We start from the raw sequence: 23,102 nt of genomic DNA on the forward strand, positions 1-23,102 counted from the left end.
GTAAGATTGGCTTCTGTCCCATTAATAACTTTCAGTGCGGTTACCGAAATGAAAAGTGGCGACTCGATCATCCAGGCGTCAATCTAAACGAACAGGCCTGCCGAGAATTTTTCGCTTTCATTGGGTCCCGAAGAGTCACGAAGAAACCACGAAATCCTTTTATCGTTTCGTTATAAATTCAAAATAAATTCAGCCAAAAATAGACTATAGAATAAAAGGGAGGAAGCAATAATATTTATGACATAGCTAGTAAATTCGTGTAATTAAATTCAATAGTGCACAAGGGTGCTTCATTTTCCCATAGTGCACAAAAATGACGTCGCAAACAAATGCGTTGCAAAAAAAAAATTCCCTTTTGAGGGACTTTAGCATAGCAGATTATATAATATTTCCGACAAGCTTGTCTGTTGCATGAAGTGTAATCCCCTCTTCTGCTCTCTATTGCCTTGTTTATTTTGTTTTGGAAGAGCATTTCGCCACTTTTCGTGGATCTCTTTAAGGGAACGAAAAACTGACAGATGATTTCATAGTAGTAACGGAACTTTATTTTCTGATTAAATACAAAATTGAAAGAAAAACAATTTGGGAGAAGTTCGGAGTGAGAAGATTGGGGAGCACTCACGTAGCTATTGTTACTCGAAGTGCACACATCTTCCGTACTCTCCAAACTTGCCGGCGTGTGCTTCAAATCTCGATGAAAGCACGCTGACGCATGAACCAATTCATATCGTGTTCTTTTCATCCTGAAAACAGAGCTGAAGTGTTTATTTGGAAAATTTCTACCTCGTTAATCGAGATCTCTGCTTGCTTCGGAAACCGAAATTTCCGCAAGCGTGCTATCCCGCCCTCTAATGTGAAAACGTTGTTGGTGGTTAAATGAGGCTCAAGGATATAGAACAAGCTCCGGGATCATCTGAAGGTGTCTTGTACAATTTTTCAGTGCATATCTTGCAACGAATTAAAAGCTACTTTGCATTGTTCATCTCTTCATCTCAATTTCAAAGCCAAGAGAACAATTGCCTTGTTTTTGGAAATTCTGTTTTCCACTTAGGTAAAAATTTCCTTCCACTAATTGCGAGCCGATTTTTAAACTTGAACGACGAACGCTTATTGCTCTGCAGTTTATCTTTCTTCTCCGTGTCCCCAAATCGGAACTGCAAAACCGCAAAACAGTTGCTTTCAATTACAACACTTGTGATTGCGCTATGAAATGTCGACGAAAAACAAGTGTAAACCTTGTGATCTGCAAAGAATATGTCAATCATGCAATAAATTGCTTTCGTAAACTGAGTGGGGATTTGTAAGCTTAAAATGGGTAACCAGTTGCCGAAATAGTAACTCGATTTCTACCTCAAGTGATGAGGTAGACATCTATGGAAGCCTTTTTAAAGAATTTGCCGCTCGTATGGTGTTATTATATTGTCCGTTCTTTTAAAAGTAGCCTGATTTTACTTCGAAATGTAGATCATATTCATGTACGTGGCCGGACTTGATGACATAATGAATAAGTGGTGGATTCCACGGAAATAAAGAAACATACCGTGTTGTTTGCCTAAATTGTCCTAGCTTATAAAACTGCTTCCCTGCTATTAAAAGTTAGTTTCTCTAGCAATGAAGACGAGCATAATTATCGGTGGTTATTTTGGTTGGGTTAGAACAATCAATCGAGTGTGGAACATGATTATAAAGAGCGACTTTTTATGATTTGAGAGCAGGTGTTGACCTCATGAAAAGGGTCACGTTTCGTTATATTCATGCCTCACTTGGTCCATTTTTTTTTTCTGCGAAATCAACCAGTTGTTAAACTGCTTTTCGGCAAGCTATGCAGAATCCAGAGAATTGACTTATCCCTCATGACATACTGGGTAGTATGTCCGCGTGTAGCTTTCAGGCTGGCATATGGTGAAGGTAATACTCCTTCAAGAAACATGTGGCAATGGGAACGAGCAAAAAGGCTATTTAAAGGCCAAGAGATTAGCTACAAAATGCATAGCATGTCGGTACACGTTTGCAAAAAAAGGTCCATAAAATGTTACTCCCCACTGTGGTTTCCACACATAAACGGTTCCAAAGTCCAAATATTCCAGATATTTTGCATCCTGTTATCTTAAAACTACAATAGTAGTAGCTATCGCTAAGTGCCAACGAGACAGTCAATATAATTCATAGATTGTAGACTTGCATCAGATTTACATGTTTGGAACCCAATAGTAGTTGTAGTTTTTTTTTTTTTATTTGAAAGTACTGCAACTCTAACCCTTGCACACTTTGTATTTAGAACAACAATGAAAATGTCAACGTGTTTCAACGGCCGTAATCTAACAGGAATATACAATAATTAAGTTAGATAAAATGAATGCCATGTACAAAATCGCCAAAGCGTATTCAGTGTGAAACTTGTCATGGGAAATCAAACTCTCTTGCAACCTCGCTCCCAGGGTCTCTCCTCTCTGCCGCCCTTGTGTTGAGAAAAGAGACCGGCATGCAGAAAGATCAAATATTGCCAGAGATATTGCTTTCGCCGGAAGTAGAAGTTCATTTTGATTGACAGCTTATGGAGACTATTGGAACGCTTTCCGCGGGAAACATCCAGTGCTAGACCTAATCGGCTAACTCAATGTTGTACCCAATTCAAATCTCCCGGGAATAAGATTCTTTGTGTATTGTATTTGCATGATAATGTAGCATTCATATTCAAATGATATGGAAATACCTGGAACAAAACATTGAGTTAGCCGATTAGGTCTATTGTCTTTGCTAGCAAAAGTTTGAGATATTTGTGTATAAAAGCATCATATTTTACTTTTTTTGTGGCATTAAATCGTATTTTGAGAATGTATTATGCAAGAAGACCCACAAGCCACGTGAATATCTGAGGTCAGGCGCTAGCAATAGGAAGCTAGCAAGATGCGAAGAATGGTAGACCCACCCCTCCCATGGTGGGTTAGCGGAATTAAGACAAAGGATCAAATTATCAGAACAGGCCTTCAGGCTCCTCTGACGAAGCATATCGGCGAATAAATTATCGTAGCATCTGAAGAAAAATCAAGGGAACTCGAGATGTGCTAAATCGGGCTCTATCAGTACATGCCAGTGAACGAGAATATACACACTTGTAGCGATAAAGTAACGAGACCAAGGGCATTTCCTGTAGTCTTCTTACTATGTAAACGATTCGATTCACATAATCAGCCCGCATTCTTATATCGCCGTCACCATTTGTTTGCGATGGTTTTTGCACACATCCCAACATTGTGCTTTTGTCAAGCTTTTGCATTGGTCCGCTTCCACTTTTTCTCTGCTGCTGCTGTGTTTGATAAAATCGATGCGCTCATCCTTTTCCTGTTTAGCATGAAGGCTGATCTGCTCCGAAAACGTGCGTCAAAAATCCGAAGAATATTAGTCACAATGAAGCTGGAGGAACGCTAGAACTTGTGAGAGATCGACAGCTGTGACCGGAAAAAGGGTGGCGTCCTCTGACTAGCCAATCATGGGTGATACTAAGGTGTTAGGGCGGAGTGTGTTAGTCTGATACAAAAGGCTTTCCTTGAGACGATGTTTACCTAAACATTAATTTTTGCCTTGAAGATTACAACTCAAAGACGCTTTGCTTAATTGCAATCAAATTTTGACTATAGCTAGATAAACCGTACCTATTTCCGACAAACCCGCTTTGGGGAATTTTACAATCCCAAATATTTTTTGCCATTAGAGCATTTTCCTCCCTGTTGCTCATAGATTTTAGTTAGCGCTTTCGATAGTGCACTGTGATGCGATCGAATCAAGTAAAGCCGCGACAAGATTTTTGAGTTCCTGGGTGACACACTTAATGAAAGAAGTTAATTGCCGAAATATGAAATTCCCACGGAGTTGGAATTTGACCTTCGCGTTTCAGCCTTAAGCCTTTCACTCCTGTAAGGGCCAATGAGACTTATAGATTTTACTCTGTCTAACGCCAGACGATTTTACTCGTCAATGGGGAACCCCACATGAGTGAAAGGGTTAAAGAAAAAGACAAATGGTAGCCACATTTAATACAAAGGTTGGGATATCGGAAAGCACTACATCCGTTTCACTGAAGATACCCTGAAGGTAGCCTTGAGAATGTATCTTGTTTCGGTGTAAATTAATTGTGGAAATTTACGAAAATAATTTGAAATTTTGAAATATTTTATCAGTTAGTTAATAAATTCAAAAGGAATTACAAACTAAATTTTTGGGGGATCATTCGGTGCCATGTTTTAACACGTCGTGCGTCTTTTCGGCATCGTCAACGGGAATAGCAAAATAGTGCGCTCTGTTGATGAAATACACCACTTTCTTCGTGATTTTTTCGTAGGTTTTGTCGATTATAATGGTGAGTGATTTGTGCCTGTCAATACTTCATCACTTTGTATTTAATTTCTAATATTTATTCATCAAGACTCACGAAAGACTACTCGTATTTTTGACAATTCAAAATGTTGTTGTTTCACAATGTGATCACTGACCGGAAGAGGTCATGAATAAAGTTATTTATACAGTTGTGGATAAGAGTTTTTTTTTTTTCCAAATATGGACTTCAATCATGCAGATCGACGGTGAAACGATATTTTTGGCTGAGAAGTACCCAAAAGTACCCACAAGATTTTATCAAAATACTGAACTGAACTGAACAGCGTCCTGTGCGTCCTGTGCTTCTCCGTCGTCTTAATCTTGTAATATACAAGTCTGTTTAGCTATCTGTCTCCACTTGACCCTGTCGAAAGCCATTTCCTTTATGTCCCTCACTGTTAATCCCGTCTTATTAACCCGGTTTTCTACAGCTTGGATCACTGTCTTCATTAGTGTTTTCCTAGGTGCTTCTCTGGATCGTTTCCACGTTTGGGCTCCCATTCAAGAAAATATCTTGGCAGCCGTCCTGCAGGCATTCTGACAACATGGCTAATTGCAGATCAGATCCCGCATAGGCTTTATTCTTGCTCTGCGAAGCACCTCTTCATTTTTAACGCGATGAAATTATCGGATTTTGATTACGGCGGAGACAATCTTCTGAATGTTGGTGTAACGTTTCAAGTCGCATCATTCGTCTGTGGTGTTCCAGATTTCGCCGCCATATGTCAATATAGTTGCGACAGCTGCGACATAGATACCCACTTTGTTCTGTACACTGATGCTGCGTTTCTTCCATACGTTGTTTAATGAACTGCTGTAAGATCCCGATCCAGCGTACCGTCGCTGTTTATTTTGACACCAAGATTTGTGAAGAAGGTAACTTGCTCAACTTCCTTGCTATCCACGGTGATGTTCACGTATTTAGCCCGCTTATCCGCTCAAACTACAATAAGCCAGAGTGCCCAGCCGGGTGACCGGGTAATTTGTCTCACTCGCGCGACACAAAATGTTAGACGCGTCAGGCGACCGGGCGCCGTTAGAGCACAGCCTTGTATTTCCTTATCCGAGGTTTTGGATATATTGAGCAGTTTGGGTTGGCAAACACCTGAAATATTTGCCAGCACACGACATATCCCGTAGTATTGGCGAAGAAAAGTCACAAGCTCTTCTCGCATTTTACGCTTTCACAGGCTGTTATCAAACGTCGTCTTTTGCCCACTATGGCAAAAAGACAGCATGGAAAATATGGGGCGCATTCGGTGATATGACAGCCGCTTTCCAAGCTCTTAGCAATGCTCCAACGGTGGATGTTTTGGCTCCTGATGCTTATTGTTGAGTGTTACGTGTCATACATGATCGTACCAGCACTTGCATGAAAGTAAATGATGAACGGAGGAACCTGTTACGTCGCAAAATGTAATAATCACCACAAAATGTAATACTAACGCAAAATGTGATAAAAAAGTCAACGCAAAATGTAATAACTTTTCTAGCGCATATTGTAATAACGCAAAATGTTATAACTCTCAAACGACATGTACGATATCTCGAAACCAGTATTATGACTCGGCCAACGTTATCCTAACGTAGGTGAATTCTATTATTTGGTTCAACTTGGTGTACAGGCGGAATCAGGCGGAATGAGGTGGTACATTGGGTTGTAACCCCTTCATACTTTCACAATCTTCAACTCCAGAGATCACGTGTCTCGAATAAGCGCCGCGTTGTTATTGAAGGATGTGGTGATCGGAATATATGGATGGGTATAGTCATTTCTCGCCTTGTGGATACCTCGCAATTTCGGACACCCCGCTAATATGGACAGCTGCTGAATCCCCGGCAAAAATTATAGACTTTTGATTGATCGATCGCTTTTACAGACTTAACCGACATATGTTCCGGTCCTGACAGTGCAATTCTACTGTTCTAACTCTTGTCATAACGGAAAACGAGCGGCATTTAGACCGCAGCTGGCTAGGATTTATTTCTTCCGTTTTTATGATCTAATTTCTCTTTTAGTTGCTTTTTAATTTTTCAACTTTTAAGACCAACCTTCTGTTCTTAATGCCATCAATAGGTTCGTCCAGCTCGTCCAAATATTTTCTACGCTAGAGTTGGTTATAAGGTCAATCTGAAAATACAGATCTGTTATCATTAAAAAGGAAATGTTATCAATGGAATGTCTTCTCGCACCCCGCTGTTACGGTCTTTAGCTATTAAAGGACAATTACTCCGAATTGTACATTTTGTTTTGACCTTATACAGTGTAAGATTTTTCGAATGTAATACTGGTCGCAATATAGTAGCTGGTTTCACTTTAATTTCTGTTAGGTGTATAAAGCTACAGAAGCCGTAATCTGCAGATGAAACGTTTATCAGGGCGATAAACACCCGCCTTGAAAACGATTGGAACCTGTCAGATGGTTCCCGTCATTCGTACAGCGACCATTGGCAACTTTCGATACCTAGGGCAGACTGTAAAAGAAGGACTTCGACTACATCTACCAGTGGATGGAATATCACGATTAACAACTTAACAAAAGTGGAGAATTTCGGAGGCCATCTCATCCTCGCGCAAACTATAGTTCGCTTTAGCTGGTTCATGATACACCGGCTTTCAGTGCTTTAGCCCGAGCTGGAGAGGTTTGATCCAGATAGGTTTTCTCCTGAAGCCAAGGATTCAAGCAATGCCTCGCGATCTGGTTATTTCCTGTTTTCCATGGGTCCAAGATGGGGGCAGGGGGCAAACGGTTCAACATCGCTGTTCAACAAAATCGAACGGATGTTGAGGAAACTGTTAAAGCCGTTTTTCCGGGCCTTTAGAGCCTGTTTGCATGGAGATATGATAACCCGCCTGTCCATATAAAGTCTAATTTTCTCAGCCTCGCGTTTACATGAATAATGGTCGCGTTTTGCCATGTAAACGCTAAACCCTTGTAGGTGGGGTAACCCTCCAACCCGGAATCGGCTCGTTTCACAATATACTGCCTGTGGCGGAGGCGTTGCAGTATTGAGGCCAAAGCACTGAAAAGTTGAAGCAAGAGAAGCAAGTCAAACTAGAAGAGCATTAAACGCCAAAATGCGTCCTTCACTCGCCATTTTGCCTGTTTACGTTCTTAGCGACCACGCAGTAGCCTCGAGAAAGGTCACCCCGGAACCCTGGGATAGTAAGATTGCATGCAAACGCGAGCTATTTTTCGACTCCACCTATCCGGTTTACCCGCCCATTTCCATGTAATCAGAGACTAAAACTTGTGAGTCTTTGACGTCATTTTCTCCCTGATCCAGCACTCTCAAAATTTTGAAGTCAGTAATGGCGGACCATTAAATAGGAAAATTCCAGTTAAAATCAACAGGTGTCTTTTTGAAGACAAGGCTCAAAACTTGAGTCACTTTGTGTTAAGTAATCCAAAGAAAAAAAGCAATTGATATTTTTGGTCAAAGCCTTGAATTCTACGGTGGAATTGTAACCGTGGGAGCATTTTATCCAGGAATATTTTTCTCAATTTGGTGGGCTCCTGAGAATACAGTGTTCAGCCTTGGTAATTTACTATAACCGTTGACAACCGAGGAACTGATCATGATATTGGCTCAATTCGCTTCGAATCTGGAAAAAAACCACACAGGAAGGAAGCGACCCTCAATAGCAATAAGGTTAGGCGTTTTCATTGAGAAATTTTTTTTTTCGTTAAATTGTCTTTTCAGATCTTTTATCGGGATTCCCATAGATATCCTTATATTTTTGTTGGCTTTCCCTCACAATGAACTTGGAGGCCGCTGCTTCCCCCTCGAACGCCTGCCACGCAGGCTAGTGCTCACCTTTCCCGTGTTTCTTCTTGATTTCCAATACGGCAAGATCTGGAAGGCGAGGTACGTATTTTTACCTTAACATTTTATTCCAATAAATAAGGTGAACTTATTATTTGTCTTTTACATTTCTTTCCTGGACTCCTTTCATCCATGGCTTCAGTAACAACTTCGCTCCCACGCCACCAAGGGACAAGGAGGAGTCTCAATGTCAATCATTCTCGTAACTTGAGACGTTCAAAACAGGAGTGACGCTAGTGGTACGAACTTCGTCGTCACAACAATATCCGTAAAAATCAATTTTGCAGTTTAAAGTGTGTAATATAACATTCAACTTTTTTAGCTGAAATAAAACAATTGGATATCATCGACCTTTATTGTTCTCATTCCGTTTGCGATTCCGGTTTCGGTCTCGGATCCTGTTCCGTTTCTGGATTCCGGATCCAGTTCCGGATTCCCGATTCTGATTCCGATTCCGGATTCCTGCATTTACAGACGCCCTTTTCAGGCGTGTCTGAATCGTCCATTTCAACTGAAGACAGCGACAATCTACTTGGCGGGGTTGAGGATATTTGAATCCAAACGTCGAGAAGCAAATGTTCGTTGGCATGTTGCTAATCAAGTCCAATGAGTTCAAAAAGTCTTGCAACTGCGAGAAAACTCATCCGGATCGTCGATTGTTGAGTATATTCTGGAGAAGAAAAACGGATATCACTCAAAACGACGAACAGACAATTTCCATAATTTCCATTCGACGAGCAACCATCTTTCGATCGAAGATCCTCTGGAAGAGTTTAGGCGACAAGTGACGATCATTTATATCGCGTCGGCGTCAAAGTGGAGAACATACCAGTCGCAATGCGGACACAGGTCATCACTTTACGCTAGTAAATGGCGAGAGACCTTCTTCGGCGCCATCTTCCTCGAAACTCAAGACAACTTGTAATCAAATGAATGGCCTATTCAATGACTATAGAATCCACAAGGGAAGCGGAAAGTGGGCCGACCAAAACAGACCTGGCGCAGAAGTGTTGACGCTGAGGTGAAGGCAGCCGGTAAGACGTGGACCCAGCTCAAGAGGATTTCCCAGAACCGCGTTCGTTGGAGGGATGTTGTTGCGGCCCTTTGTTCCCATGGGAATTCAGAGGCATGATGATTCAATGACTACAGTAACGGGCCATAACATTATCCATACTACTTTTAGCAGCGTTGAAAACTTATCTCATTAGACCGTGACACATTTGATCCCACCTACAAGGGAAAGCACTGTGTGAACAATACTTCCAGTGCAAACCTTTTGTGTCTTCTCATGCACCCTGCACAAGAAAAACCGCCTTTTAATGCTCCTTCAAACAGAACCTGCCGGTCCCCCAGTCGGGAAAAATTAGTATTATTCGGGAAAAACTGATGTACCGTTTGGGCGAAGACATAGTTGTTTTATTATTAATTCCTGGAGTCATTTGGGCGTAGATAATCATTCTTCATACTTATTTTTTACAAATGTTGATCTCGATTTACAGAAAATGTTTGCATTAGTTTGAACGCCCCTATATAGACCGTATTCATAAAGGACGGCCAATTTATAATTCTTTTGTAGAAGTGCAAATTAGCCTACCAAGCCTCGATACCATACAGTGAATTGAAAAGAATTCTTGCTCTAAAATGAGGCTTGGTAGGCTAATTTTGCACGTGGACAAAAGAATTATAAATGTGACCGCCATTTATGAATAAGGTCTACGGGGAATTAACTTGAAGTCATGCACGAAATGAAAGAATCATCTTCTTGCATCTGTGACCAACAAGTTCCATTCGGGCAAATGATGTTCTGCTCCCCCAATAAAACTTTTCCCGTATGGCGATGTAGTCTAAGATTAGGACACCCAGGAAAGCTTTTTCTGATAATTATATTCATATCATGTGAATGCAGGTATCACAAGTGGCCCCGTGGCCCCCATTTAGCTGTTTTTGACAAATAAGTGGTGATTAATTGAATTTGCTCTCAAGCAATGATCCGAGCGTAAATGGCAACATTTTTCGCGTGAACCCGACAGGTGATAAAGGTGCATATATTACTTCTTTGTTGGGAAAGAGGCAGATATAAACACCAATCAGTTTGTCTGTTCCGTTGTCGGAAGGAAGGAAAATCAACGAAGAAGGTAGGTCAGTTATCTTTATAAACTTACTAACGTGTGCCTGTTTTTGGACGAAAACAGCTGATTACCCAACGCCAGTGATCATCCGAATCACCACTATGGCAAACTTGCTTACTTTCTTTTTTATGTCTATTAGATAATTAAAAAACAGAAAATAGTCATTGAAAGTTATTAAAAACAAGTTGAAACGTACTATACAAATTGACTGAGATAAAACAAAAGAATTCCACAACATTTCTTGCTGCAAACATACAATGAGATTCCTTCGTTATTGTTCTGATCAGTTCGAGGACTAGAAGGAAAACAGAAAATGTCCATAGCCAAGAATTTCTCGTTACGATTTTTCTTTTTTCTTACTATTTATGGAGATCAATTTATAATAGTTCAGATGCTTTGCTACCAAGAAAGAACATTTGAATACCAGACCCAGTGAGGAAGGCGATCACATCTGACGCTAAAAGATCATGAAATTAGAAATTCCGGATGAATAACAAATAAATACAAGCTTCAATCACGCCGCACAGAACGAGAAATACGGTACTGCCACCCTCCAGGAGTAAGAAAAGGCTTTTTTAAAAAGAGAAGCCCTATATATAACTACTTAGAACAAACTCTTCTCGAAAGACATTCGAAGAGAATATATGCAACTTCACGTCCCGCCTATCCAAAAGGGGCTATCCTCATCTGTTCACAGAACAAATCCTCTCTGAAGTGAATTAAACGGCTTTAGAATAAAAAGAGGACGCACAAAAGAAATTACTGCCTTTTGTCACTTAATAGCATCCATCAGTGCGTAACTTAAAAATAATATTAATAGCCTTCTGGCATTTGATAGAAAATCAACCACGACTTTGGGAAATAAACAGAAATCCTCCCATTATTTCATATTGGAGAACAAATCCATAAAAAGACATAGTCGTACTTACTAAACTTTAAATTAAATGCCATGGTAATTGTCTTTACTTTGTAAGGTTCATTAAAGAATAGACATTGATATTCAAACCGGGGGTAGATGTTGTGAGAACTATTACTAGTAATAAAGCAAATGGACTCACATCGAAACTTAGAGGGAAACTAATCATCCTTCAGTAACCCTGCGTAAACCAAGGGTTTTTGCAACGCCCTTGTGTAAGACTAATAGGTTCAGTAATACCTTTATTAACGCTAGCGCTAGGATTTATGACTCTAAATAAACTTTCTTTATTTATATAACGAATACCATTAGTCAATTCTCCATTTAGTACCTTATAGTTTATAATTTTATATGTGTATATATTTTTATATATATATATATTTTTTTCTTTTCCCTTGGTTTTCATAGTTGTAACAAAAGTCCTAGATCTATCTTAATGTATCATAATAGTTAATATATTTTACTTACTGAATTAATTTTTTTAAATTATGTAATGTAAACGTTATCAATTCAGTTATAACTGCAATCTAAGGTGAAAATAAAGTATCTATCTATCTAGGGCCACAAAAAAAATTTGTTCCATAACCAAAAGTAATTTCTGCGTTGGGTGACCACCAGTGATGTTTGGTGTGGTCACAAAAAGTCACGTATCACTTTGTCTTCTCACACAATTTCATTGGCTTTATGAAAACAGTATTTTTACAACGCTTCACCATGCAGCCGAGACGAATATGCTGACTCCAGCAGACTGTGGGTGCTTTCCATTATGCCAAACCGACCGCTCAGAGATAAGTGGGAATACTGAAGGAAAATGGAACGACATTTTCCGATTAAACCGGACCAACCAATAAGAATGGTTCTTGCCACTTTTTATTCGTTTTCTGAATTCCCTAATTAGGGCAAAGAACAGGGCAAATGGAACGGCGAATGTCGGTCGGAATATTCCAACCGATCCCGAATACTCCGGTCGGAAGAAACCGAAACGGAACTTTCTATTTGATTTCCGACCGAAATTTCCGGAATCTTTGGCATAATGGCAAGCACCCTGTATTTCCATCTTGAAAAGATCTGCCTTAGTAGCATAGTGTGAGTCAGCTCGCGGGACACTTCTCTGAACTGCCATGCGAGTTGAGGCATACAAGCCGGAGCATGGCGGTTCAGAGAAAAGTGTTGGCGAGCCTTATGCCTTCCATCGTAGTCCTCAAAAAAAGCTCCAGGTCAGAGGAATTCAATCCTGTTGTTGTTGATTTTGGGAAGAGCTTTAAGGCATAAACCGCAAGTCTTTTCAGGCGTCGATTTATTTTTAATGAGCAGTAGAAAACTGCTTAAAACTCTTTCACCGCCAAAAATGCCAGTTGACACTTATAGATTTTACTCTGTCTAACACCAGACGATTTTACTCGTCAATTGGGAAGCCCTCGACGGTGGAAGGGTTAAAGCTTTGCACAAAATACAAGACGTGTAAGAAAATTCATGTCGCGGATATCACTGTGTAAGCATAGAAGCATAGTTATGTAATACCAGTCATATTTTTAGGTTTATTTCTACGTTTAAGTAAAGTATGTACAAGAATATACCACGAAGATAAAAGGAGTGCAAGGAAAATTTAGTAGGTTAATAACATTACAAATTATTCCAGAGTAGATTTATGTTGCAGCACGAGTCAGGTGTTGAAAGTCAACCTAGAGTCTCATTATGTGGTATGTCACTCTATCTTTGAAAATCTCAGCGTTAAAAAAAGACAAAACAAAAACCGCACGATTGCACTCGGTTATTTCGAAGATCATTGGCCGCGAATCAGACAAATCAGGTGAAAGACATTGGAAGGGACAAAACACAGGACCGCGTGAAAAGAAAGGGCAGTGAAATCCAAGTTGATTACGTATGATTGGTAATAACAATAAACTTTATTTTCGAAATATCAACTGTATTTAGCGCTGGCGCACTAGTTGCGGACACCGCACTACCGTCACAGCTAGAAATCAAATCAAACCAACTCTGATCAAATCGTAGGCTGGTTCGTGAGGAGAGGAGAATACCGGAGTACCCGCTGAAAAACCTTTTGGAGCAGGATTGAGAACCAGCAAACTCAACCTGCTTGAGACGCAACGCCTGGTCGGAGGCGAATGCTCTCATCACTGTGTCATCCCTGCCTCTCAATAAAGCCACGACTGAGACTGTACAGGAAAAGATGGCCATTAGTTTTCAAAGTCCACAGCTGTTTAGTGTGCCAAGTAGTGGCAAACTTTATGATGTTGTCTGCCTTGCCTTGACAAAACTACCACCATATGATCTTAGTTCTCCTTTCACAGGAGTTTGAAGCCTGGTAATTTTAAAGTTGACTTAAAGAAAGAAAACTTAACGAAAATTGAACCTGACTCGTGGTTGACTCGTGCTACGACACACAGCTACAAAGAACAACATATTTTGCAACTCTACAATACAACATAAAAATCACAATTAGAAAGAACAGTTTTCTTTGATTTCTACCAATTAGGCAACGTTACTTTAGTTATCATTTTTTTCCCCTGCATCTTTCTTATAATTTAAATGTAGATGTCCTGCAAAACAGAATTGAACAGAGCTATTTCCTTCAATCCAGTCCGCATACATCTCTTTTAAGCTTTGTTCAGTGTTGACCTCATGCAGTAAAAAAGTTCGATAAATAAATTACGTATAATTAAAACTATCCGACTTAAATTAAGTTTTCTCGATTTGCACACTAGTGTCATTAGGGCCGTGGATAAGTAAGTGAAAACGTTTTTCTTCTAATAGCTCTTCTGATAAATAACGTATACGAAAACTTTCAGAAGTCATGGGACATTGCATTCTTCGTGTAAGTACAATGATTTTGGGGGTCGTAAAACAGTTATAAATAGTCTCTAAAGACGATCATTTATTTCGCGTCGGCGTCGAAGTGGAGAACATACCAGTCGCAATGCGGACACAAGTCATCACTTTACGCTAGTAAATGGCGAGAGACCTTCTTCGGCGCCATCCTCCTCGGACCTCAAGACAACTTGTAATCAAATGAATGGCCTATTCAATGACTATAGAATCCACAAGCAAAGCGGAAAGTGGGCCGACCAAAACAGACCTGGCGCAGAAGTGTTGACGCTGAGGTGAAGGCAGCCGGTAAGACGTGGACCCAGCTGAAGAGGATTTCCCAGAACCGCGTTCGTTGGAGGGATGTTGTGGCGGCACTTTGTTCCCAAGGGAATTCAGAGACATGATGATTCAATGACTACAGTAACGGGCCATAACATTATCCATACTACTTTTAGCAGCGTTGAAAACTTATCTCATTAGACCACGTGACACATTTGATCCCACCTACAAGAGAAAGCACAGTGTAAACAATACTTCCAGTGCAAACCTTTCGTGTCTTCTCATGCACCCTGCACAAGAAAAACCGCCTTTTAATGCTCCTTCAAACAGAACCTGCCGGTCCCCCAGTCGGGAAAAATTAGTATTATTCGGGAAAAACTGATGTACCGTTTGGGCGAAGACATAGTTGTTTTATTATTAATTCCTGGAGTCATTTGGGCGTAGATAATCATTCTTCATTCTTCTTTGAGTGAGTACCTTGTATCTTTCACTAAATGTTTTTGTATTTTTTACAAATGTTGATCTCGATTTACAGAAAATGTTTGCATTAGTTTGAACGCCCCTATATAGACCGTATTCATAAATGGCGGCCAATTTATAATTCTTTTGTAGAAGTGCAAATTAGCCTACCAAGCCGAGTTACCATAAAGTAAATTGAAAAGAATTACTGCTAGAAAATGAGGCTTGGTAGGCTAATTTTCACGTGGGCCAAAGAAATATAAATGTGACCGCCATTTATTAATAAGGTCTATGGGGAATTAACTTGAAGTCATGCACGAAATGAAAGAATCATCTTCTTGCATCTGTGACCAACAAATTCCATTCGGGCAAATGATGTTCTGCTCCCCCAATAAAACTTTTCCCGTATGGCGATGTAGTCTAAGATTAGGACACCCAGGAAAGCTTTTTCTGATAATTATATTCATATCATGTGAATGCAGGTATCACAAGTGGCCCCGTGGCCCCCATTTAGCTGTTTTTGACAAATAAGTGGTGATTAATTGAATTTGCTCTCAAGCAATGATCCGAGCGTAAATGGCAACATTTTTCGCGTGAACCCGACAGGTGATAAAGGTGCATATATTACTTCTTTGTTGGGAAAGAGGCAGATATAAACACCAATCAGTTTGTCTGTTCCGTTGTCGGAAGGAAGGAAAATCAACGAAGAAGGTAGGTCAGTTATCTTTATAAACTTACTAACGTGTGCCTGTTTTTGGACGAAAACAGCTGATTACCCAACGCCAGTGATCATCCGAATCACCACTATGGCAAACTTGCTTACTTTCTTTTTTATGTCTATTAGATAATTAAAAAACAGAAAATAGTCATTGAAAGTTATTAAAAACAAGTTGAAACGTACTATACAAATTGACTGAGATAAAACAAAAGAATTCCACAACATTTCTTGCTGCAAACATACAATGAGATTCCTTCGTTATTGTTCTGATCAGTTCGAGGACTAGAAGGAAAACAGAAAATGTCCATAGCCAAGAATTTCTCGTTACGATTTTTCTTTTTTCTTACTATTCATGGAGATCAATTTATAATAGTTCAGATGCTTTGCTACGGAGAAAGAACATTTGAATACCAGACCCAGCGAGGAAGGCGATCACATCTGACGTTAAAAGATCATGAAATTAGAAATTCCTGATGAATAACGAATAAATACAAGCTTCAATCACGCCGCACAGAACGAGAAATACGGTAGTAGCAATCACGTTTTCACAAAAAAAGTATATGTGACCCTGTTAAGACAGTTAATCAGACAGGAATATTTATAATATTATTGATTATTGTGATGTAGTTAAAACAAAAAGGATCAACATAAAAGGGAAGAAAAATAAATAAATTTCAGGGTTCAACCAATGCTGAATGTTTTGCTTTCCAAACTTTTCAGAAAATTGTTTCTGCTGAGGGATCATTCATGGAGTACATTTCATCCCTCGTTCTTTTCACTTACCAAAAACAAAGAATAGCACATTCGCATTTTCACGAATTTCTAATTCCATGTCCTATACAAACGCTGAAATTTAATTGTCTTTGAATCTGATTAAAAGCACCAGAACAGAGAAAAAGTATATTCTAGCAGGAAACAGAATAAATAACTCTCTACGCCAACAAGTGATATTCAAGATTATGTCTCTCAGATAGTATTTGCGCTTTACAGGCCGCAATCTAGAGAACGGCCCACTTGACTTCATGGTGTGCTTTCCCGCTCGATTCATTTACCAAGAGATATAGAGCGACTTTCTTATGACCTTGAAAAAGTGTTCACAATTTCTTTCACGGACCAATGTTTGGCAAGATTAAAACAAAGCTTCTCCTTATTCCCGCCAAGGAAACTCCTAATATGGGCAGTAAACATTTTGATTACCTAATCACATTACTCTATTTCAAATGACGTCAAAGTGAAATGCCGATCGTTTTCCAGAACGTTCCTTGGAGAGATGACGTTGTTTGCATCCGCGTTCGCTAAGCCAATGAAAATTCTCGCTCGTTTGTTTTTGTTCGATAAGCCAATTGAATGTTTTACATTTTTGTTTACGTTGTTTCAAGGTCATACGAAATTCGCTCTAATAAATATTGTACTCACCTCGTGTTTTTAGGTCCGTAATGAATGTTACGGGACTTTGTTTTTCTACTTCAATTTATGGTAAGCACTCGGGCCATTAATTGAAGTGGAAAAGACATGGTGTCGTAACTTCCGGTACGGGCCGAGAAAACGAGGTCAGTAAAAGGCATTTACACGTAGGTTATTCGAGTTAGTTATATTGTACTTGTACAAAACGCTATAAAAATGCCACTGATGTCTGGAACTCCTGATTGTTCGTGCCAGTTAAAAACCTTTGGCCCATGATTTTAGACGAGTTTTTGATGAATGAATGAAATGATATATGAAAGGAATCATATATTGAAGTGCGGCTATGAAGTCAAGTGAAGCTATGATCCTCGCAGTTATGAACGCAATATTAGCAATTGCCTAGAGAACCCTGTGGGAGGCACGGTGGCCTCGTGGTTAGTGTGCTCGACTCCGGATCGAGTTGTCCGGGTTCGGGTCCTGGCCGGGGACATTGTGTTGTGTTCTTGGGCAAGACATTTTACTCTCACGGTGCCTCTCTCCACCCAGGTGTATAAATGGGTACCGGTGAAATGCTGGGGGTAATCCTGCGATGGACTAGCATCGCATCCAGGGGGGAGTATAATACTCCTACTCGCTTCATGCTACGGAAACCGGAGATAAGCGCCGGCCTGATGGGCCCTCTGGTTCGTAAGCAGTGACTTTACCTTTTTACCGTAGAGAAGCCTAAAAATTTCAGGACTTCAACAGGGTTTGAACCCTTGACCTCGCGATACCACTGACGTTGGGAGCTGGTCATTTGTGGGTTCTAATGTTCCCGTGATGAATGAATCAACGAATGAAATGATATATGAAAGGAATCATGCATTGAACTGCGGATAAGAAATCAAGTGAACCTATGATCCTCGCAATTCAGTATGAACGATCACAGGTTCACTTGATTTCATATCCGCGGTTCAATATATGATTCCTTTCATATATCATTTCATTCGTTGATTCATTCCTGACGGCAACATTATAGAACACACAAATGACCAGCTCCTAACGTCAGTGACTTCATAGCTCAGTTAGAGCATCGCGCCGGTATCGCGAGATCACGGGTTCAAACCCCGTTGAATTCCTGAATTTTTGAGGCTTCACTACGCAAATTTCTAAAATTGCGTTCATAACTGCGAGGATCATAGCTTCACTTGATTTTTAAAAAATAAACAGTCCGCCCAGTTTTCTACAAGTCTTTTATTCCACCTGGAGAATGCTCTGCTGAAAGTTGGTTTTATCACTCTACAACGATGCTTCTCTCAGGCAAAATGATTCAAAATTTGCATTTAGTATCCAGAGCAGAAAAATTTGTTGAATGTGTTTGTGAATGTGATTCTGTAAATCAGTTGCTACATCGAGCGAAATTAGCTCTCTGTCGGTCCGTATATGGGTCCTGATCTTGTATTGCCCCTCAGTCTATGGGCGTATATATCGATCAGTTTGCTCCCAAAAGCAAAGATCTAACGTCAGACAGGAAGCGAGAACAGTACTATATAACAAGTACAGCATACACGATATCAATATTACATTTTTCTTACTTATGCAGATATGGAAATATGCAAAGTCCGTTTCATCATGGTGGCCATAACATTTCTTATGTTCTCAGCAGTGGTATATGCAGATCCATTCTCTGATGCTTTTAAAAAGGTCAATGCAGCAAAGCCCCACATCAATTATAAAGCCTTTTGCAAAGAAATAGCACCCGGGGGTGAGGAAAAACTTGCTTGCCGCATCAAAGCTGTACCATCCATTGGGTTTTTGGTTTGTAAGAATACGTCGCTTTACGGAACACCATGCCTACAAGTAATTCAAGATGAAGTAAGAAACATTGGCATTATTAAGAAGGCAGGTATCAACACGGTGGGGCTTTCTCCAAAACCGAGCCAAGAAATCATCGAAGGTGTTAAATGCGGCCTCGAGAAGAGTGTTGAATGCAGTGGTTTTCTGGAAGAGTGGGTGCCCTATGGAACTGGACGATTCGAACATATTCGGGACAGCATTGTTCGTCACAATGTTCCTGATTTGATTGCTGAGGTGATTAAATACACGGTTCAAAAGTTGAAGAACTCTGCTCGTGATCTGGACAAAATCATAGCGTATATGCAAGACGGGAAATACCGCCAGATTTGTGACCTGCAGGGCTTCTTCCTGACGAAAGGGGGTTTCAAAGTGAATGATGTTCCCCAGATCAGAGAGAGAATGGGTCTAAGAGATAGATGCGACACTGACCATCCTACCGAAAGAGAACCTACGACCGAGGAAGTCCTTGATGCCTTGGAGCAGATGAGTAAGGCATTTAAAAAGCATGGTTTCAAGAAAGCTTTTAAAAAAAAGCTGGTGTCCATGTTTAAATCCAAAAGGAGACTGTCAACATAAAAAAGAAATCTTCTCGTCTGTAAAATAAACTAATTTGAATCTTTATCAGTAGGGTTGATAAAAACAACGAAATAAAAGAGATACATGTGCTAAATCTTTGGTATTTGTCGCTCATTATGGACATTGCACTGTCAATTAAACATTTTTATTTTTTACCCCAAAAGTTTAAAATTAGGAAATGGTGATAATTTTGGGCCGTACCTTATACACGGAAAAAACAAGTATAAATTCCTTCTATATTGCTTCATGCCACTGACAAATACGACTTCAAAAGCTGCTGAGTTTTTAACTCCCCCTGGCATGAAATTAAATGGATCTGTTACAGCGAAATACCTAATTCACCCCCTTTGATTTCACTTTTTTTGCCCAGTTAACGCCGTTTTTTCGTTTTTCTTCTCACTTATTTACCGTTTGCCTTTGTTCATATGTAAATAGTTTTCCTTTGTCACTTTATTTCCTTTTAATTTTAAGCCAGTCTCTTTTTGCGAGAGTTTTTTTTAAATATTCCCTTTGTTCTAGTGTTGTTACGTTTAGTAGAATTGTAATATACTTTCGCCGCTCGTCGTTTCTTGAAGTTAACAGTTTTTAAAATCACCGATAAGGTACGTTTATCGATGTTATTTAGTAGCTGTATGTCTCATGTTTTGAGTTGTGTAGTTCTACCCCTCTATTAACAGGATCTATACTTGCTCATTTTTCGGAGAGATTTTCAGAAAATATAGAAAACTTTAGATCTTCCATTCGAATGTCGGAAATTCCAAAGAGTACGGAAAGCCATAACTTTGTCTTGTGGTGTGGTTTTGGCATTATGTGGTGTGGTTTTGTCATTATGTGGTGAGGTTTTGTCATTATGTGAAGACGTTTGATGGTTACGTGTCGTGTTTCCATCATGACGTGTTGAGGTCTTTCTTTGACGGGCTGTGACCACGGGCATTTGAACTTTTGAAGATTGGATCGTTCAAATTTCCGCCCCCTCGGGCCAAAATAGTGTTCAAATGCCCTACCCTGTCGTCGGATTTATCTGTCTGTCCCCGACTTTTGAAGACCTTAACGTTTTTGTAAGCCAGTCGCTCACAAATGCTATATCCCTCCCTTTAAACTCTTCCATCTCGTTCAAACACGTGTTTTGTGGCTGTTAGCGACTTTGGCGCCCGAAAAAAAAAAAAATCATTTGAAACTTGACTCTTCGCTTCAATTTTCCCCACCCAACATAGGCAAAGATCAAATTCCCCACCCCTCGGGCACAGAAGATAGTCAAATTCCCGGGGTTTGCCCGGGATGGGGGGATGTTGAAGTTTCGATTTAATCGGTGCATTATGTGATTATAAACAGAGCACGTTATAAGAAGACCTCAACACATCATAATGGAAACATAACAGATAACCAGCCAATTATCGTCACATAATGGCACAACCAACCCACTAACTGACACACCGCACCACAAAATAAAACCACCCCACATAATAATATTGCCACAGTACACTATGACAAAACTCCAAAACATCAAGACAATACTTCAAGACCAAAGGAATATAGATTACATACGAAAAGTTATGGCTTTCCATAAAAGAGGATTAATTTCTTATCAACTAATTAAAGGTACTTTTATTTAACGTCGGTTACTCTTTCAGCCAGGGGCTGGCATGGTCTCCCAGGAAGCTGACGGTGCGCTCATTTTAATATGATCAGCGGACAAGCAGACACTTCGAAAGTATATTTCGAGGCAAAAAACTTCATTGGACAGCCACTTTAAAATTTAGCCCACAGAACTTCAATTGAAACATAACATACTCATCGAAAATTTCAGTCGGTGCTGGAAGCTGTCTTGGGCATTATCGTGGTATCGAAAAGAAAATATCCTTGATGTACGACGCATTTTAAGCCAACAGAAAAAATTCAATATACAAATTTTGGCTCCTGCCACCCTCCAGGAGTAAGGAAAGGCTTTTTTAAAAAGAGAAGCCCTATATATAACTACTTAGAACAAACTCTTCTCGAAAGACATTCGAAGAGAATATATGCAACTTCACGTCCCGCCTATCCAAAAGGGGCTATCCTCATCTGTTCACAGAACAAATCCTCTCTGAAGTGAATTAAACGGCTTTAGAATAAAAAGAGGACGCACAAAAGAAATTACTGCCTTTTGTCACTTAATAGCATCCATCAGTGCGTAACTTAAAAATAATATTAATAGCCTTCTGGCATTTGATAGAAAATCAACCACGACTTTGGGAAATAAACAGAAATCCTCCCATTATTTCATATTGGAGAACAACGCCCTTGTGTAAGACTAATAGGTTCAGTAATACCTTTATTAACGCTAGCGCTAGGATTTACAACTCTAAATAAACTTTCTTTATTTATATAACGAATACCATTAGTCAATTCTCCATTTAGTACCTTATAGTTTATAATTTTATATGTGTATATATATTTTTATATATTTATTTTTTTAAATTTTTTTTCTTTTCCCTTAGTTCTCATAGTTGTAACAAGAGTCCTAGATCTATCTTAATATATCATAATAGTTAATATATTTTACTTACTGAATTAAATTTTTTAATTATGTAATGTAAACCTTATCAATTCAGTTATAACTGCAATCTAAGGTGATAATAAAGTATCTATCTATCTAGGGCCACAAAAAAAATTTGTTCCATAACCAAAAGTAATTTCTGCGTTGGGTGACCACAAGTGATGTTTGTTGTGGTCACAAAAAGTCAAGTACCACTTTGTCTTCTGACACAATTTCATTGGTTTTATAAAAAAAGTATTTTTACAACGCTTCACCATGCAGCCGAGACGAATATGCTGACTGCAACAGGCTGTGGGTGCTTTCCATTATGCCAAACCGACCGCTCAGAGATAAGTGGGAATACTGAAGGAAAATGGAACGACATTTTCCAATTAAACCGGACCAACCAATAGGAATGGTTCTTGCCACTTTTTATTCCTTTTCCGAATTCCCTAATTAGGGCAAAGAACCGGTTTGTCAAAAATGGAACGGCGAATTTCGGACGGAATATTCCAACCGATCCCGAATATTCCGGTCGGAAGAAACCGAAACGGAACTTTCCATTTGATTTCCGACCGAAATTTCCGGAATCTTTGGCATAATGGAAAGCACCCTGTATTTCCACCTTGAAAAGATCTGCCTTAGTAGCATAGTGTGAGTCAGCTCGCGGGACACTTCTCTGAACTGCCATGCGAGTTGTGGCATACAAGCCGGAGCATGGCGGTTCAGAGAAAAGTGTTGGCGAGCCTTATGCCACATGCATTTAAAAGGTTTCCTTCTCAATGATCTCATGGCACTGGGTGGAGCAACGTAGTCCTCAAAAAAAGCTCCAAGCCAGAGGAATTCAACCCTGTTGTTGTTGATTTTGGGAAGAGCTTTAAGGCATAAACCGCAAGTCCTTTCAGGCGTCGATTTATTTTTAATGAGCAGTGGAAAACTGCTTAACTCTCTCACCGCTAAAAATGCCAGTTGACACTTATAGATTTTACTCTGTCTAACGCCAGACGATTTTACTCGTCAATTGGGAAGCCCTTGGCGGTGAAAGGGTTAAAGCTTTGCATAAAATGGGATCAGTGAGAAAAAAAATCGCGGATATCACTGTGTAAGCATAGAAGCATAGTTATGTAATACCAGTCATATTTTTAGGTTTATTTCTACGTTTAAGTAAAGTATGTACAAGAATATACCACGAAGATAAAAGGAGTGCAAGGAAAATTTAGTAGGTTAATAACATTACAA

The 23,102-nt window shown here is 39.7% G+C and overlaps 1 protein-coding gene across 1 annotated transcript; it reads left to right on the forward strand.

Moving 5' to 3' along the window:
* The first annotated feature begins 15,434 nt into the window (after positions 1-15,434).
* Positions 15,435-19,442, forward strand: LOC138026533 (uncharacterized). The gene is made up of 2 exons (XM_068873921.1): positions 15,435-15,525; positions 18,519-19,442. The coding sequence occupies exon 2, from the start codon at positions 18,521-18,523 to the stop codon at positions 19,346-19,348; it is 828 nt and encodes a 275-aa protein (XP_068730022.1). The 5' UTR covers positions 15,435-15,525; positions 18,519-18,520; the 3' UTR covers positions 19,349-19,442.
* The last annotated feature ends 3,660 nt before the right edge of the window (positions 19,443-23,102 follow it).

This window comes from Montipora capricornis, chromosome 12 (genome assembly GCF_036669925.1).
Source record: "Montipora capricornis isolate CH-2021 chromosome 12, ASM3666992v2, whole genome shotgun sequence".
Taxonomy (NCBI): domain Eukaryota; kingdom Metazoa; phylum Cnidaria; class Anthozoa; order Scleractinia; family Acroporidae; genus Montipora; species Montipora capricornis.